Source organism: Polypterus senegalus, chromosome 18 (genome assembly GCF_016835505.1).
Source record: "Polypterus senegalus isolate Bchr_013 chromosome 18, ASM1683550v1, whole genome shotgun sequence".
Taxonomy (NCBI): domain Eukaryota; kingdom Metazoa; phylum Chordata; class Cladistia; order Polypteriformes; family Polypteridae; genus Polypterus; species Polypterus senegalus.
The window spans coordinates 7,131,119-7,149,236 of record NC_053171.1 but is presented as its reverse complement, the minus strand read 5'-3'; the positions used below and the strand labels follow the sequence as shown (position 1 = coordinate 7,149,236).

The window sequence follows — 18,118 nt, the reverse complement described above, 5'->3', positions numbered from 1 at the left end:
ATGGAGGCCATCTAAGGAGTCAGACTAACCATCTCAGAGAAGCGGACGCTTTTGATTTTTGATTGTTGTGTCAGCACTGATTGAAAAGTGTGGAGATTAAAGATGGCTTTATAGGCCCCCACAGTGGTCTCTAACAAACTTATCTAACTCAGTCTCGCATTGATAAAGCATTTACATGGCTACCTGTGATTGATCATCCAAGTGATGCAGAATTGCGTTCTTCCAGCATGTTGCCTGCCCTATTTTTTTTTTTTTGGCTAGTCAGAGAGAGCTCTGAGGCACCGAGTATCCGTTCCTATTTTTAAAGTCAATTTTTGGACATTCCAATGGAGCTAAAGGCTGAACTCTCCTTCATTTCCAAGCGAGAGACAGAAGCGACATTCATTTACAGAAATGACAGTCAGGCGGTCTCACATACCAGCAAAACTGACTGTGAGTCCGCAGAAGTCACATGTATAATTCAGAAAGAAAGAAAAAAAAATACAACTAACTTCACCCAGTAAAGCTGTCCTAGCAGTCAGCCTGGTGTCATGTCGTTTTGCCCTCACGTCTGACCAGATGTCAAATCAATTTCATGCATATTTAACAAAGCTTCATACAGCATAATCTTAATCCGTGGGGATTATGAGGCACTAAAGTTTCTTCCCACTTGTTATGTTTAAAAAGAGAGAGCAAAGGACTGATTGACTGATTGATAAATTGTCAAACGCCGATTGGCTGATGTTGGAAAACGCACACAATCACAGCTTGGGCCCGACAAGACATTAAGGCGGGTGGAAGAATCTTAAAGGGAGCGAGAGAAGGAGTTTGGGGTGATCACTTGTGAAGTACAACCTGCAAAGGAACGAGTAGAAAAGCTTAAAAAAAAACACAACTACATTAAAACAAAAAAGACAGAGAAAGAAAGAGAGAGACATGGGCTACTTAAAATGGCTGTTTTCCATGAACCCACAGTGGGGGAAATGAATGCTCAACAGAACCATCAGAAAATGAAGGCTCATCTCATGTGCTGCGCATCGGTACTGCTGTTCAGTGTAACCAAAGGATACAAGGGCTGGTAATTCTATAAACTGCATTTCTGAAATTGAGAAAATACTGATTTTTTTTTTTTTAATCCATGAATGGAGTGCTGTACACTCAAAAGACTGCAGTAAAAATAAATCTACTAAAACATCACTTGAGATAATATGAGGCCTTAATGCAAAATTGCAATTGTCCTGCCATTATCTTTGCAGGGCGCATCTTTTCCGAGCGTCTTGCCCACACAGCTGACCTTCACAATCACAGAGCAAAGTGGCAACTTAACTAAAGCAGCAGCCTACGGTACTAACAACATGGGCTCTCGAGCTCGAAAAGTAAAAAAAAAAACACATCAAATGGAAACAACATAAAAACCACCAAAACAGCAGGATAAAGAAAGCATCGCGGCAATTCAAGTGCGCTTCACACCGACGTGGGTGACACCGGCCTGCGTAATATACAGGCAGCTCATCAATGTGCTACGCGGCCCAAGAAGCACCCCGCATCCTAATAAAGGACCGACAGGCGAGGACGGGCTGCCACTGCGCCGCTGGACTGGCATTCTCTTAAAAATCAGCATCTTCAGCGCAAGCCTTCTTAAAAATTACAGCCGGGCCTAACAGGCGGGGAGATCTCTTTAATAAGTTCCATTATAAACTGTTGGCTATACAACTGTAAGATCTAATATCCTTTCTGGTGGCTCAGTGATATGTCCATGCATTACTGTTCTTGCTGGCAGTCTGTTGCCTTGGAAATATTTCATTATTTCAGTTTTTCCATTTGTAGACCCTTGGCCTTGTGATATGAAGGCCACTCTCTTTCATATTTTTCGATTACCATTTTAGCAATCTCCAAAAACTATATATATATATATATATATATATATATATATATATATATATATATATATATATAAGAAAGAAAGATTGTGTGGTTAAACAATGAACAGCTAATTTTTCTCACCTGGCTACTGTAGTGGACAAAATGTGTCCCCCAAATTATACAATTATACACCAGAGAGCAGAGCCATGGCCGAGCTACACAAGTCAATGCCTTTATACCCATCTGGAATGACGGCAGAAAAAGATGCTGACCTTGACAGTCACTCCTGTCTCCTCATTCACATGCTTTTGATTGTTCTTTTATATGTACACATTCCTGAAATACCACAGTGGAAAATGTAGACCACAAAGTAAGTGGATATTTTTAATATCACAGACAAACACAAGTGTATATATAACAAAAACAGAGTGCACAAACATATGTAAAAACACAGTGTGTACACATATGTAATATATGTATAGTACATACAGAAAAATAGTCTGCATACAAACCTATATATATATATATATATATATATATATATATATATATGTATGTATATATATATATATATATATATATATATGTATATACACACACACACACACACACTATGTATAAATGTAGAAACACAGGAAGCACACAGTGTGCACCTATATGTGAAAACAATGCACAAAAATGTATCTATATATGTAAAAGCGCAGTGTGTACACAACTATTTACATATACAGTGCATAAAAACAGTGTGCTTGCACATTTATACGAGTATAAAAACAGTGTGTACACACATATCTACAAATATTTAAAAGATTGAAAGATTTTTACATATGTTGTCTATAAAAACCTGGTGTACACAATATATTAAACCACAATGTGAACACACATATTGTATACTCATATATGTAAAAGTACAGTGCGTAGACATGCCTCTATACATACAGCTTATGTAAAAGCACACTGTGTCCACACATTTTTGTATGTATATATATCTCATTTGTTTTCTACACACACACACACACACAGTGTTTACACTGCCTGAGTTAAACATAACCAGCATACATCATTACTTCTTAATATGACCATCCTGACTACTGTACACCATATCTGGCCGGGAGTCTTTAATCAAAGGTAACAATGGTCTCCCAAAATTTTCTTCTGTCACCTGCAGAAACAGCTCAGTGTCAGGCACTCGCTCTTGTATTTGGGGTCAGGGTAGTTAACATGGGGTGACGCAGTGTGTGTGTGTGTGTATGTGAGAGGGCCCTGCAATGGACTGAGAAAGACAGGGTGTACATGTATGCAGCATGTATACAGTATATATATATATATATATATATATATTTATGTGTATAAAAAGAGAGAGCAGGCAAGCAGATATATAGATATATATGTAATTATGTTTTGTTTTTTGATCCTCCAATATCATCTTATCATCTTATTTTGGACCCCCTTGTTGCACACCGTATGCCCAGCCCTGGGCATTAAGAACCGAGGTCCATGAAGTTGGGGTCAGGCCACCTGTCTGACTTGGAATGTTGAATTTTATTCCCCTGCATCTTCCTTTAGCACTGAATCAAGTTTGACTCTTAGTGTATAAAGATTTGACAGAATCAGAATAAAAATCAAAATAAAAAGAAAAAGAAGAAGATAACAAAAAATGGATCATTCCAGAGAAAGTTTAAGTGCAGGGAACACCACGAGAGTACACGGATTTCAATATTTAAAAATAATGAGGCGGCTTTTGCCTGGGGCTGTAAAAGTCTTCAACGTACTTTCTAGCAACATATCAAACACACAGCCTCTCGCACTCATGCCTTAGCAAACAAGGTGCTGGCGGCCCACCATTACATCAGACGGAAAAATAAAGCAATACATCCATATTAAATCGGAAGAAAAGACGGTCTGGCTCTCGACAGAAGCTAAATGCTAACAATTGGAAGCACTTGGATGGCAGGAGAAAAGCCCCCAGAGCACCGAGAAGGGACTACCAATGGTGGAGTATCGGCAACATGACAGATCCTTGGGCTGGTCCAAAAGGGGGCAGCATCATAAGCCGACGGTCCCCCCGATTAATCTCCGCGTGCCCATCACCTTCATCTGGGATACGGCAGAGTGTGGGCAGAGCGCGAGGAGCTGCCACGGCTCCCCCGTCAATGCCCTCTTTATGTGCGCCTCTGTTCTTCTGCTTTGGTTTCATTTGATTGGATTTGTTTTTCTCCCGAGCCTTGTGTCCAGAGTCTCCGTGAGAGACCGAGGCCAGCTTTGTGGTGGCACTGCTCTCTCTGAACCCCTGCCAGCCACATTTCTCCCGAAAAACGTCACTCCTCCCACTTTTTTCCCCCCTCTCCATAGAGCCGCATTTTCACAGATTTCAGTTGGCAGAATGGAAGTGTCGACGCCAAACAAGAAGAAGATGCTATTAAGGAGCATTAAATTCAATATATCCTCCTACAACTTCAATCAGAATTTCAGACCAAGTGTTATTTAGTTCAACTCTCAAGTGGAGCAGAATAACAAATCACACACTCTGATTTACCTTCTCCGAATGCCAAATGGAGACAGGTGATAAAGAAAGCACTCATGCACAGGCTATGAAGTTTCTCCTTGAAATTAATTCCATCTTCAAGATTCCGATCTCAGAGAAATACCCGGAATGGCACACAAATATGCTCCTGCCAGAGAGATTACTGAAGACTGACTTAGCATAAACATTTGCAACTGATGCAGCTGTAAATACTCTAGGAAAACATGTCACCCAAAAGACACTATACACACACTTCGGCCACATTTCACGCACTGGCCCAGAAAGCAGCAGGTGGCCATATTTGAACTGCCACCCCAGCATGGATGTCTTTCAAAATTAAAAAAAAAGGGGGGGAGGAAAAAATGAAGAAAATAAAAAGTTTCCAGGATGTGTGGTCACATAGGAAAGTGAGGGGCATCAAAACAGGGAGAGGTGGCACAAAACTGGCAGGCCCACCGCCACCATATACTGTATATAAACACTCCAATTGTGTACTCAATATCTCACTGAGTGTTTTAATAATCCAAGCGGATTTTATTCTCTTTCTCGTTTGCTCTTCAATCTTTTCTTGCAAACGAGCCCAGCTAAATCAGACGCCTCAATGAAACGCGTCCCACCGCTCCGTTCCTAACTTGTGCCACGGCTTGCTTGCTGTTGACTTAACCCCTCAGTCTGCACCGACTAACACGGCCTTCATGTGTTCATGGCACGGCCGGCTCATTACGGAGTCTCGGCAAGGCCTCGCTCACATTCTCATATGAGGACTTCAAACATGTCCTTATGTACACTGCACATCTGTACCGCACGGCGCATCTTTTAATGGTGTGCAAAGACGAGTCGGGGAGCGGGCTGCGCTTTTGTTTTGCAATAATTGGACGTGCCGTTTACATCTAGAAATTGCGTTTATAGCTTTTACACGTTATTTAGCAAGTTGTCAGCACGGGCTTATAATTTCTAAGTCACTTTGAATATGTGAAAATAAACATACACTGTATAGGCATTACATTCACACACTCAGTGCAACATCGACACACACATTTCCTTTTTTTTTTTTAATGAACACACAGTATTGTTTTTTTGGTAGTTTTTATTACATTTTGATAGCGGTATTGCAAGCACAAGTTTTAAGACCATTAATATTCACATAAAATTGGAATGACACCCGACAGGATTTTTGTTTTAAAACTGCCTCGGCCACAACTTAAATTCACCATATTTGTGTTGGTCTGTTTTAGCAGGGGAAAAGCAAAATGTTCACAAATGAATGACACGGCGTGTGAAAGCAGAAAAACACTTTTAACACTAAGGGGCACGAGAAAGAAAGAATGACAGACAGACATGAGAGGGGCAATTTGATAGACAGACAGATATGAAAGGCACTATATAATAGATAAACACAGTAGAAAGACAGGTAAATGTGAGAAGAGCTACTTGATATACAAACAGATAAAGACAGACAGGCAGGAAAGGCGCTATATGATAGATAGATATGAATGGCGCTATTTGATAGACAGTGAGACTATCACCATATAACAGACAGACAGAAAATGAGGATAGATACAGTAGATATCTTTTCTTTCTTTTTAGTTTTCTTACTTGTTATTCACCCTTGTGTGTATCTGAGAAGGGGTTTGTTATTTGTCATGATATAATAATTAAGATATATTGATTGGTTGTTTTAATTTATTGAGCTTCTGTAAAAAGCCAAACTTTCCCACAGGGACAAATAAAGTGCTGTTTACCTATAGATCTATATCTATCGAGCATTTCATATCTATCTACCTGAATATATAAAATGCTACATAAGCGAGAGACAGACAGATAGATATGAAAAATGCTACATAGATATTAAAATTGCTTTATAACAGAGACACTGATATGTAAATGGATGTAAAATATATAGATAGCGAGACAGACATGCATACACAGATAGATAGATAAACTATATACAGTAAAGAAATCAGATTTTAAAATTGCTGTATAACAAATGGATAGGCATACAGAAAGACGTACAGATATGCAGATAGATAATAAAACTGCCATGACACAACAGGCGAACTGATATCCATAAACGTTTTTTTTTTTCCCAGCTCCAATATGCAGATACGTAACTTCAATTTATTTCCCATCCTTTCCATTAAGCACTGGCGCTCGCCCAGGATCAATGTCTGTCTTGCTCCCGATGCTGCGGGGACAGACTCTGGACCTTGTGACCTTAACCCTGAATGATGCGAGTTCCGAATCGATAATGGATGGATGAATTTACCAATAAACAGGTATTCGACCATCCCCACCACCCCCTAAACCCCCACGTGCTGTGTTCGTCGATAATGGGGTTATTCTAACATTGACAACTAAATCTTTTTTTTCTTCTTCTTTGGCATAAAGCACAGCTTTAAAGATTTGATTCGCCTGCCTACTCGTTTGGTTGCCTCCGACCCTAACAAACGGTTCGACTGTTTGCCGTGGAGAGCAGTCCAGTTGGTTTGTCGTTGCTTTCCTTTCTTTCCTTTTTTTTTTTTTAATCTTCCTTTCCCGGTTACCGATTTCTTTTCTAGCTAAGCTGGCGGCGAGGTGATCCGTATCTCGATCACACTTGTCCGTGATTCGGTGACTGAGGATTTTCAGGCAAGGTCAAATGCCAGTACGGCGTGCACACGCAGTCCGAGTGTCTCTAGTCGAGTCACATCGCGGCGGCACGGTCGTTTTCTGGGATGAATTGAGTGAGTCGGTGAATCAGCGAGTGAGACTGGTGCCTTAAGGAACTCGTCCAATTCCCGGGCGGGCGAGGGAGCGAGCCAACGCGCGCACGCGCGCGTGCATGAGCGCGGGTGGAACTTTCCAAGGCTACCTGTCGTGCACTTTGCACAAGCCCCGCCGTGTGCACTTTTGACAGGCGGTCCCGACTCCGCAAGCTGCACGCCGCAGGACTGTTTCGATGGCCGAGAGCGCGTCCACCGATTTCTCCCTACACAAATCCCAGTCCAGCACTGCACGTCAAGCACAACCTTAAAAGCAGCGCGCCTTCCCCTGTAAACACCCGCCTGTACTTAATAAACTGACGAGTGCAACGTGAACATATGCGTGACCAAAAAAAAAAAGAAAAGTTTCCGCCGAGGTGATGTTTGCCGCGCCACCAGTGCCCCCCGGCAGACAGCTCGTCTCGGCCTAGCTGCACGCGAATGCACTCCAGCGAAGCGTGTCGGAGCCCCCCGGCCTGCGGAGAAGGGGCACTTGGCGGAGCCGTGCACACGCTCGCGCTGCCCGAGTCGAGTAACGGGATCGCCCCGCAGCTTGTGTTCGCAGCCCCCGCGGCGCCAGGCGCCGTGCTTTTTGACGCTGTACCTGTTACCCTATTGCGCGAAGGTCCCAAATCTCACACGTACTCCAGCCGGCAACTTGTGACACCGCACGCAACGCACCAGCAGCCAAAAGCGTCCCACCGCTTTCCCCCCCGCCGAGTCGCGGCGACAGTTTGACAAATAAAAGAATCCGCTCGTTACCGTTCTCGTCTTGAAGGATCTTGCTGAATGCTAGGCTTGGTGGGCGCCATCTTCCTGATCTCTCTCTCCCCTTCTCTCTCTCCCTCTTTTTTTTATTTCTTACTTTTCTTCTTCAGATGGATTCTGGCTTTGCAGAAGAAGGGCACGGCGACAATGCGATCGGCAACACTAGCGAACGTCTAAAAGAAGAGCCATAGCGCTTTCTCCGTTCCAGTTCTTGCTCCGGCTCCATGAATCGCCCGCTCACAAGCGAGAAGAAAGGAGGAAAAAAAGCCGAGATGAAGCTCTAAAGGCATGCCAAGAAAAGTGGAAGGAAAGCCGAGGGACGCTTCTGAAATCCGGCAAGCCTCGCATGGCAGTGGCCTTGGGACTGGAGCGTGCAAGAATTAGCATCTGGGCACAAGCATCAGATGCCCCCCGTCTCTGTTGCTCGGAAAATGCCTTTCTCTTTCTCTCTTTTTCGGTGCATTTTTCTGCTTTTCCTGCCGGAGTCTCTGTGAAAAGGGACACATTTTTTTCTTCTCCTACCGGCGCAACAACGCCACTCAGTTGTAGTTGGAGACAGTTTTCATTTTGTACATCCTCAAAGATGCACCGAACTTCACGTTTTCGCCTTTTTTTTTGGTCAATGGGAACCGCATGAAGCTGCAGGCTGGCTCGGTTTTTATTATTTTATTATTGGTATACACGTGGTCGTTTATGGTGGATTTTTATTTATGAATTTGACAAATCGGATTCTAAAATATTCCGGTTTAATTTCTGATAGTCAAATAATAATAATAATACTGATAATAATAATGTCTTCCGTAAGGGGTTGTTGGATGAATTCTAACTTGTCAATTAGGAGCACATAGCGCATATCACTCAAAATTCCGGCGTATCAATGAAACAATTTCTTCTAGGTAAAGACAACCCTGAACGTTTAGCGCAGAGAATGGTCCCGTCTAGAACTGGCACACGAATATCTTGAAAATGTCGTGGGCAACGAGGGCGAACGACCCATGGGGTTCTGTCAGAAGATGAGACGGCACCTTCTCTCTCTATCTCTGCCAAAACTTACTTCATAACAGATTGACTCTCCGGTATAACACGCGCGCCTTATCGGGGCATACGAGGTGGGATTAGTGCAGAGGTCTTCATCTGCCGAGTCGATCAAGCGATTTCAGCCTTTACAGTTCTCCAGGATATTCACTTGTGTCCTTGCGGGGAAAGCCGGCTGAGGAATGTGGGAAATAACTGCGTGAGGTGCAGGTGTGTGCACGCTGCGGACATTGTTATCGTGTGCTAGCTAGTTCATATACACACACGCACACATTTACTCTTACAGGTCAAAGGCGTACTCGTACACCTCCGAGTACATTTCAACATTTCTTTAATGGATGCATGCATGCAAAAACGTGTATATGTTTTACGTCAGCGTGTACACATATACAGTATGTGTTCGTGTGTTGGCTTGGTGTACATGTGCAGACATCCACGTACAAATCTGAACTCATTTTAAAATCCTTGGTTTGTACCTCCATGCATGTGAATGACTGATGTCTCGTTTTTTAAATATCAATTCAAGTTCGGTTTTTTTGGGTATATTCACCATTAATGCACGCGTTTATTTTGCGGTACACACGTGCGGACCACTAATGCATAGACACAGTCACCCTGCACAGTAGAATCAACCGATCGACTTTTTTGATGAGATAAAAAAAGGTGAACCTGAAATTACCGCAGCATACGAACGCGTTTTCCTTGATTTATTGGAAGTGAAATTTCGAAAGTGGCGAATATGAAGAGAAAATGAGCTGCAGGTTCCTAATGTCCTGTACATTCACCTGAAATACATGGGCAGAAATGGACACAAATATATAAATTGATAAATATAAAGGACACTAAACTGTAGACAGAAAAGGCGCTGTATAATAGAGAGAAAAGGACAGTATAGAAAAAAGAGAGGCGAACGACCCTATACGATAGATAGAAAAGGCAGCATACATTTATTAGAGAGAAATAATACATGGATGTATGGATGAAAGGCACCATATTAATGTATAGATAGACAGAAAGGAGAAGAACAGGTACAATATCACAGAAAAAACAGAAAAGGCAGTATATAATTAAAAGGAGTGAAAGTAAAGAGATTAATTGAAAAAGCAGCATATAATGGATAGATAAGAAAGAAATTGTACTGTATAATAATAAACAAAGAATTTATACAGATTGATGGAAAATGTACTATTATAAAAAGAGTAAATAGCATATTAATAGATAGATAGGACACTATAAAGGAATAACAGAAAAGGTAGATACTGTATATAATTAATAGATTTTAAGGCATAAATAATGGACAGATAATCATATGCTGCCTTTTCAATCTAACTGATAGAAATGGCACTCTACAATAGACAGAAAGATAGAACAAGCTAGTATATAATTAATAGATGTGAAGGACACTATACAATTGACAGACAGATGTAAAGGAAACTACTGTATATAACAGATAGAAAAAGGTACTACATTATTGAAAGAAAAAAGCAGTATGTAATTAATTGTGTGGTGTAGCGGTTAAGGCTCTTCAGATCCTGAGGCTGCGGATTCAAATCCCACTGCTGACACTGTGTGACCCTGAGCAAGTCACTTCACCTGCCTGCGCTCCAGTTGAAAAAACAAAAGAAATGCAACTACTTGCACCTCAAATGTTGTAAATACCTCGGTCGATATACAATAAAATAGTCAATAGATATGTGTGATGAGCATTATAGAATACATAGAAATGGAACTACATGCTAAATATAAAAGCAGAAAAAGCAGCATATAATACATATGAAGGAAACTATATAATAAATGGGAAGGTAAAATAGGTAGTATAAAATAAATGTGAAGAACGCTATATAATAGAAAAATAAGAGTTTAAAACAGATTTATGTGAAGGACGCTATATAACAGAAAGACAGAAAAGGAAGTATTTAATAAACTGATGTGAAGGACACTATATAATAGATGGGAAGGAAAAAAAATAATATCAAACTAAATGTAAAGGACACTATATAACAGAAAGACAGAAAAAGTAATATATAATATATAGTAAGTGCACGTGTGGGTGGTGAGTGGCTACTGTTTTTGCCAGCTGCCCCCCTCTGTGTAATTCCCAGTTTCCTTCACATTTCTCAGATCCCTTTAAAATTGCGCGAAGTGACATTGAAGGGTCGCCCGGGTTGGTGTTGTGTCGTGTCACGCAGCTTTACCTTCCACTTTGATTTGTGCACGTCTCGTTGTTTTAATTCCAAATGAGATTGTGTAGCCTGGGAGTGATGCGCTCGACATGTCACCTTCTTCTTCTTCTACCTGTAGAGACTTGTAACACTAACCTGTTGTAATTCGTTGCACGACGCTTTCGCACTTTTCGTCTTTTTTTCCAGCTTTTTAACTCACGGCTGACGACTATTTTCTTGATCTTTTTTAGTTGACTTACCTTGTGTACCTTACAGGACAAAATATGTCTGGGATTCAGTGCTATAAACTGCGTCTAACCAAATGAATAAGAATTCAATACAAGAAAAAAAAACTAAAGTATTCCCGAAATCTAAAATCAGGAGTTTTCCCTGCCCTGGGGAAAAAAACACAAGACGTTTTGAGCCTAAACGCTAATGTGCAAGTCAGTGTGTTGATAACATAAAAATGCGAAAAGGTAATGGTGTTGTTTTTTTAGTATTATGTATACTAAAACAAGCGCCATGGTGGACAAATCCGACATCCGTATTGTAACAGAAAAGACTGAGTGTAAAATGCAAGGATTATTATAGCGCCTTAAGCGCTACTTTAGCGCATTATTTCTTTCTTTAAATACGTTGAGAGGAAATATATAAAAAAAAAAATCCTGTCCGAAAAAAAGATGAAAGCGTGAGGTGCGCGTAGAGGTCTGAAGATTATAATCTGTAAAATAAGACATTGTGTGTTACTGGGAGATAAAACTGTATTGGTGACAATGAAAGATGTAGTTAGCTATAAATGGGAATAATCTGGGAATTCGAACAATAATATTTGTCATATCAATCAGCGAAGAGTCCGCCCTGATGGACACTGGAGTCAATGATGAAGTCGCTGTTAAAATATTTTCGATCTAATTGACAACAGACACGCAGCCACAGAAAGCATCAACTCTTGTCTATTGTAATGGTAGCCTGCCCGCCGTGACCCCTGACAGATGACTCCATAAATTGAATTTATTTCCCAAATAAAAAGGATTTTTTTCTTCTTCTCAGTCCATATTGATATTTTGTACAGAAAGCGTTGTTTGTATAAATGAATGCAGATGTGTAAAAGTTTTCCAGATATAAAGAAAGCGGTGTCTCCATAAGGAATGACACATGTGTGTCGCCTTCCTGCTGAGAATCGAGTTGTACTTCTAGCTGAGGTCATTACTTAACGTTTGTATGATGCTTTTATTTATATATATATATATATATATATATATATATATATATATATATATATATATATATATATATATATATCCCTCAAGTATTTAAAACTTTCGAGATGGAAATAATTCAACATTGGAACATATATATTTACATATGTCCCGAGTCCATTTGGAGAAATAATCAGATAGTGTGGCAGCGTCTAAATGGAACATCTGGAATTCTGCCACTGGCGACTTTCAAATGTTTAAGCCCAATTCTTCATCTCCGTCCAGCTTTGCTGTTCAAATTCACGGCTTTTCTTTGCCTACTTCGAAACTGGTAGGTTTGCGTTTTCCAAAGTCAAAACCATCCCATTTTCGGACCCGCTGCTCTGAAACTCTGAAGTGTCACTTAAAAAAAGAACAACTAGTTTGCCTGAGAGCGGTGACATGCACGGTTGTCCCTTCGTAGTCTTAATTACACAGAAGCTGTGTGATGGCGAGGGCACGAGATGAAAGGTTTGCTTTTCCGCAAGTTGAGGAAGAAAAGTTCCCAGGGACAGTTCACGATGAAATGAAAGGTGACATTTTTGGCAATACGTGTTTTCGTATCAGTGCACCCACCCGCTCCCGTAAAAACAACAAACATTCCCTTAACATTTGTGACATAAAACATCTTAAAAGACACTGACACAGACAGGCAGGTCAGCGCGGTGTGCTTGTTCTCCAAAGCAGCTAAATTAGGATGCATTGAAAAGAAATCCCTCAGAAGTACTTAAGAGCGACCAGAAGACACCAAAGAGGCCGGCATACCTTTGCTGATACGAAGTGATGCCCTGGACGTTCGCGCCGGTGCCGTTGGTGGTGCCGGGGACTCTTCCCACGCCGGGACCCGCTGTCACTCCGCCGGTTGCCCCGCCGGCCGCAGCCGTCACCTGAACGCTGAAATCCGGGAAGATCCTGATCATCCCCGCTCCAAGGAGCTGAACACCAAGCGAGTCTGTAGATGTTTACGCGAGTAGCAGCAGCCTTCCCTCCAGCAGAGCAAGTCACAGCACAATCCCATTAGTGATGGTTAGCAACTCTTCAGCCATCGTACGTCTTGATTTCTCTTGGAGTGTTAAGAGAGAGAGAGTGAGTGTGTGTGTGTGTGTGAGAGAGACAGAGAGAGAGAGACTGGGGGGCAGCAGCTTCTGATGAAGAAAGCAAGCGCGCGATCGGCGCCGCTGTTGCTGCTGCCTGATCGGGGGGCTCAAGTGCGCGCGCGGACCCTTCTCCTCAAGTCGATCAGATGCCGACGCCGCCGTCGCTGCTGCTGCTATTCTGGTTGCGGGCGCGGACACGCGCGCGCGTGCGTGAGTAAATATCTCCGCAAACTTTCACTCGCCCATCTGTCGGCGCAAGGAAATTATTCTGCTGCTGGATGCGACCGCACCACACGCTTGATCTCCATTGCCGGGAAAAAAGAAGGATGAAAAGAAGGTGCAACGTACTTGTCGTTTGCAGCAGTGTCCTCAACTTCTACTCAGGCTACAGAGATAGAAAAGTTAGCTAAACTATTTGGTCCTGTGCGCCTTCTTGCCAAGCGTGCGTTTCGATTTGCCACTTTTCCTCGTTCGTTCGTTTCGGTGGAAATAAACAAAGCGATCTTCTGCCAGTATCCAATATAAGCAGGGTATATAGCGCACGCAACTTTGCGCTCTCTTGATTAATGGCTAACTAATTGTCTTCTCAAGCGCGGATCGTGCAACGCGTTCTTGCTTGGCCAAAGTGATCTTTTTCAAATCCCAATGCCATTTTAAGGGTTCAGTACCACTTGCACATTCCATAGACCATCCGTTCGCAACGTCGATGGGCAGTTTAAAATAAAAAATAAAAAAAAAACACGAGAGCAATTCGGTAGTAATAAAACTCAGCTGGAAGATTGTTGCCTACTGCAATTCTTACATAACAATCTCAAAACCGCTTAATCCAGTTTTGTTTTTTTAATGTTGCATACATGTATGTACAGACAGAGAGCACTCGCAGATGTGTGCAGCTTGTTCCCTCTCTGCCTCTGCATTGCAATACGCCCAGTTGCTTGCAACTCTTTCTCTGGAGAAGTCGTGTCATATAAATGGAAGCGTTTGCTGCGCGGATTCTCCCAGTGAAAGTGTTGTGACGGGCTATGACGCGCAGCCAAGCCATGCCTGGCGGGGAAAGGGGGTATGGATGGGAGGGGGGAATGTGCTTGTGTGTGTGTAGATATTGAACTTGGCCTCAGCTGCAGCTGATTACCCTTAGCGCGCGCCTCCGAGCGCAGCCAATCGGAGACAAGCACAAGAGCGCGCCTGAGACTCGCGGAATTAACCCCGTCGGGCCCACAGCGTTCGGAGCCTTCCGCTTCAATAGACCTTACGGATTTTAACTCTTTAAACTCTGCCCCTTTATTATCCCTTTTCTACTACTTTGACTGAACTGGCTAAAACTTTATCTCCCATACTCGAATATTCATGTTCTACCCCATAAAATAAAGGTCAAATATTTCTTTGGAGAATTAGTTGTACACATATGTTGCAGCACAGCAAGTTACAAAATTCAGTAACGTTTTTATTAAAAAATAAAGGCGAACTTTGAATATTATTCTTAGTTTCATTAGCGTTGGAATAAGCTTAGAAACATTATTTAAAAAGTGTTAGCGATTCTGTCAGGAACAAAGAAAAAAAATTAATAAAAATATTTACAAGTAATATGTCCATAATAAGCGATCGAGTCACAGAATAAGCGTCTAAGTACTAGTGTGGTAGAGAACAGACTTGATTTTATTTTGGAAGAATTAAGTGGTCAGGACAGGCACGATGTGTTGGGCTGACTGGCCATCTTCATTGTTCTAATTTGTATAACAAACAGGATTTATTTTCCTCTGCTTTTATCGTTTTGACATAAGTTTCCATAGTATACCTATCCCTTACTGAAGACCTCTGGTCCATGTATCATTCTGAAGGGCATGTCGCAGTATATACAGTTGATAAAGAAACTATACTGTGTATCCAAATTAAAACACCAATAGTTGCAAGATTCAAAAACATCTTTACTTGACAAGATTATTAAAATTTAGAAAGAGGAATGTGCCACCATTTTAAAGTTTAAAACTGCCCTCTCATTTAGTTGTCTGTCTAAATTGCATACAACCGAATCAGAACATTAACAAATACCACAGAGGCAGGAGCTGCTGTGTTACATCAATTGGGCCATCTTTAAATTAAATTAAATTCTTTCCATTTCTATATTGCTTTTCTCACTACTCAAAGCGCTCAGCAATTGCAGGTTAAGGGTCTTGCTCAAGGGCCCAACAGAGCAGAGTCCCTATTGGCATTTGCAGGATTCAAACTGGCAACCTTCCGATTGCCAGTGAAGATCCCTAGCCTCAGAGCCACCACTCCGCCATCTTTGAGAGTATAAGTGCTTTGCAAGTGTTACAAAGGTCCAAAGAAAGACGTGTTACAAACCAGAAAATGAGGTGCACTTTTGCAGTACCTAAGCTAACGTGCTGTCAAGATTTCAGATTCCTACAACATATTAGGAAGTTTTTCAAAGCCCAAAGAACCAACTTCATGTGCAAAGAACCCATCCCAGAATAAAATGGTGTTTAGTCAAACCAGTAAAGAACCAGCATTTGTAAGTGTATATAAAGTAGGGAGTGTGATGTAGTGGTCAAGGCTCAGCCTAATATTAAGTAATAATAAATAGATAGATAGGAAAGGTGCTATATGATAGACTAGTTGTTCACCATGGCTACTCCCGCATAGTACTGAAGCAGGACAAACTTTAAAAATCAATCAAAGAAAATGTAATCATTTGTACTGAGAAGAATTTATATTGATAGCTTTCGTATCCGAGGGCCTCTTGATGTACAATAATTTTGGCTTCGCTATCAGGGACGAGAATGTAGCTGTGCTCTCTTTGGCAAAAATGTAAAAAGTTGGCAGGGTATCTCGGGTCAAACAGAAGGTGGGTACTCTCTAACGTCAGACATTGGCACTGTATCTGATTGTGTTCGGCTCTGATGGGTACCCTCTGAAACACATGGAGCTCTGATCTCTCTCTCAAAAACGTCAAGCGTTACTCCTTAACAATCTCTAGATCAGGGGTCTCCAACCTTTTTTCCCCTGAGAGCTACTTTTACAAAATTAAAATGGCTGAGAGCTCCTCATGTTTTCTAACATTTATTCTCATCGCTTATTTCAACCCAGACAAATTGAATAAGCTTGTTTTGCCTGAACAGTTACAAAACGTTGGTGTCCACAATTAACATTTTGCATATAAACATCAACCACAATGTCCAAGCAAATTATAGAAGAAAAAAAAAAGTTAAGTAATTCTTTTGGGAAAAGTGGACAGACATACAGACGTTGGGTTTTATAAAAATATTGAGACAGACAGAAGGCACTACATAGTAGACAGATAGGAAAGACACGATGATCGATATCTTGATAGATACGCAGGAAGTCTGGTGTAGCAGTTAAGCCTTTGGACTTCCAATCCTGAGGTTGTGGATTCAAATCCCACTGCTGACACCATGTGACCCTAAGTAAGTCACTTCACCTGCCTGTTCTCAAATTGGAAACACAAAACAAATGGAAGCAACTGTATCTCAAAGGTTATAAGTCACCTCAGGTGAGTAAACAATAAAACAGTCAATAGATATATGTGATGAGCACTATATGCTGAATATTAAAAAACAGAAAAGGCAGTATATAATAGATGTGAAAGAAACTATATAACAGAATGGAAAGACACAAGAAGGCAGTATTATTTTAAATATATACATATATATGTGTATGAAAGACACCATATGATAAAGAGGAAATGCACTATATGGTAGACAGACATACAGTATATGAAAGACACTTTATAATAGATACACAGGAAAGGCGTGATAAGACAGAGAGATTCAGAGATAGAAGAAGCAATATATTCTAGATAATTAGACAGGAAAGGCACTATATGATTGACTGATTGATTGATAGGAAAGACAGTATATGGACAAACAGACAGACCAGAAATACACTAGAAGCTAGTTCAACATACATGATAGATATTCAAGGTGCCATAGGATAGATACATTACATACTGTGTGATAGGCACCATGTGATTGAATAAATAATTGACTGAAAGGAAAGGCACCATTTTATATGATAGATACATAATGCTAGTTACACATACGAAAAGCACCATAGGATTGACTGATTGGAAAAGCACTATATTTATATTTATATACTTGGCCGACACTTTTATCCAAAGCGACTTACATGTGAGATACAATTGGTTACATTTCTTTTTTTTTTTTCTTCTAACTGGAGCACAAGCAGGTGAAGTGCCTTGCTCAAGGTCACAGTGTGTCAGTAGCAGGGTTTGAACTCACAACCTTAACCACTACACCACACTGCCTGCCAATATGATAGCTAGATAACTATATGATAGTTGCAGCACTATGTGATAGATAGATAGATAGATAGATAGATAGATAGATAGATAGATAGATAGATAGATAGATAGATAGATAGATAGATAGATAGATAGATAGATAGATAGATAGATATGAAAGGCACTATATGACAGATACATATGAAAAGCACTATATAAAGGACAGGAAAGTGATTATATGATAGAGAGACAGACGAGAGAAGCTCAATATGCTAGGCAGACAGACAGATATGAGAAGGACAATATGACTGATTGGATTGATAGACCAGACATGATAGGCAGATATGACAGGTGTAATACCACAGACAGATATAAAGGTGTCATACCAAATATTAGGAAGACTAATAGGTTCAGTATGGAAGGCAGTATATAAAACAGATAGATGTACAA

General features: G+C 41.0%; 1 protein-coding gene across 4 annotated transcripts in view; it reads right to left on the bottom strand.

Moving 5' to 3' along the window:
- The window catches only part of LOC120518989 (neuronal PAS domain-containing protein 3), a 716,144-nt gene extending 701,786 nt beyond the window's left edge, over positions 1-14,358 (bottom strand). Inside the window, exon 1 of one of the 4 annotated variants that reach the window (XM_039742042.1) lies at positions 13,076-14,358. In XM_039742042.1, the coding sequence (XP_039597976.1) occupies positions 13,076-13,230 (155 nt within the window). In that variant the 5' untranslated portion in view covers positions 13,231-14,358. Of the gene's footprint in view, positions 1-7,869; positions 8,525-13,075 lie in introns of those variants that run through there. The other 3 variants (XM_039742043.1, XM_039742044.1, XM_039742045.1) reach the window with 3 other exon arrangements.
- Between the last annotated feature and the right edge of the window lie 3,760 nt (positions 14,359-18,118).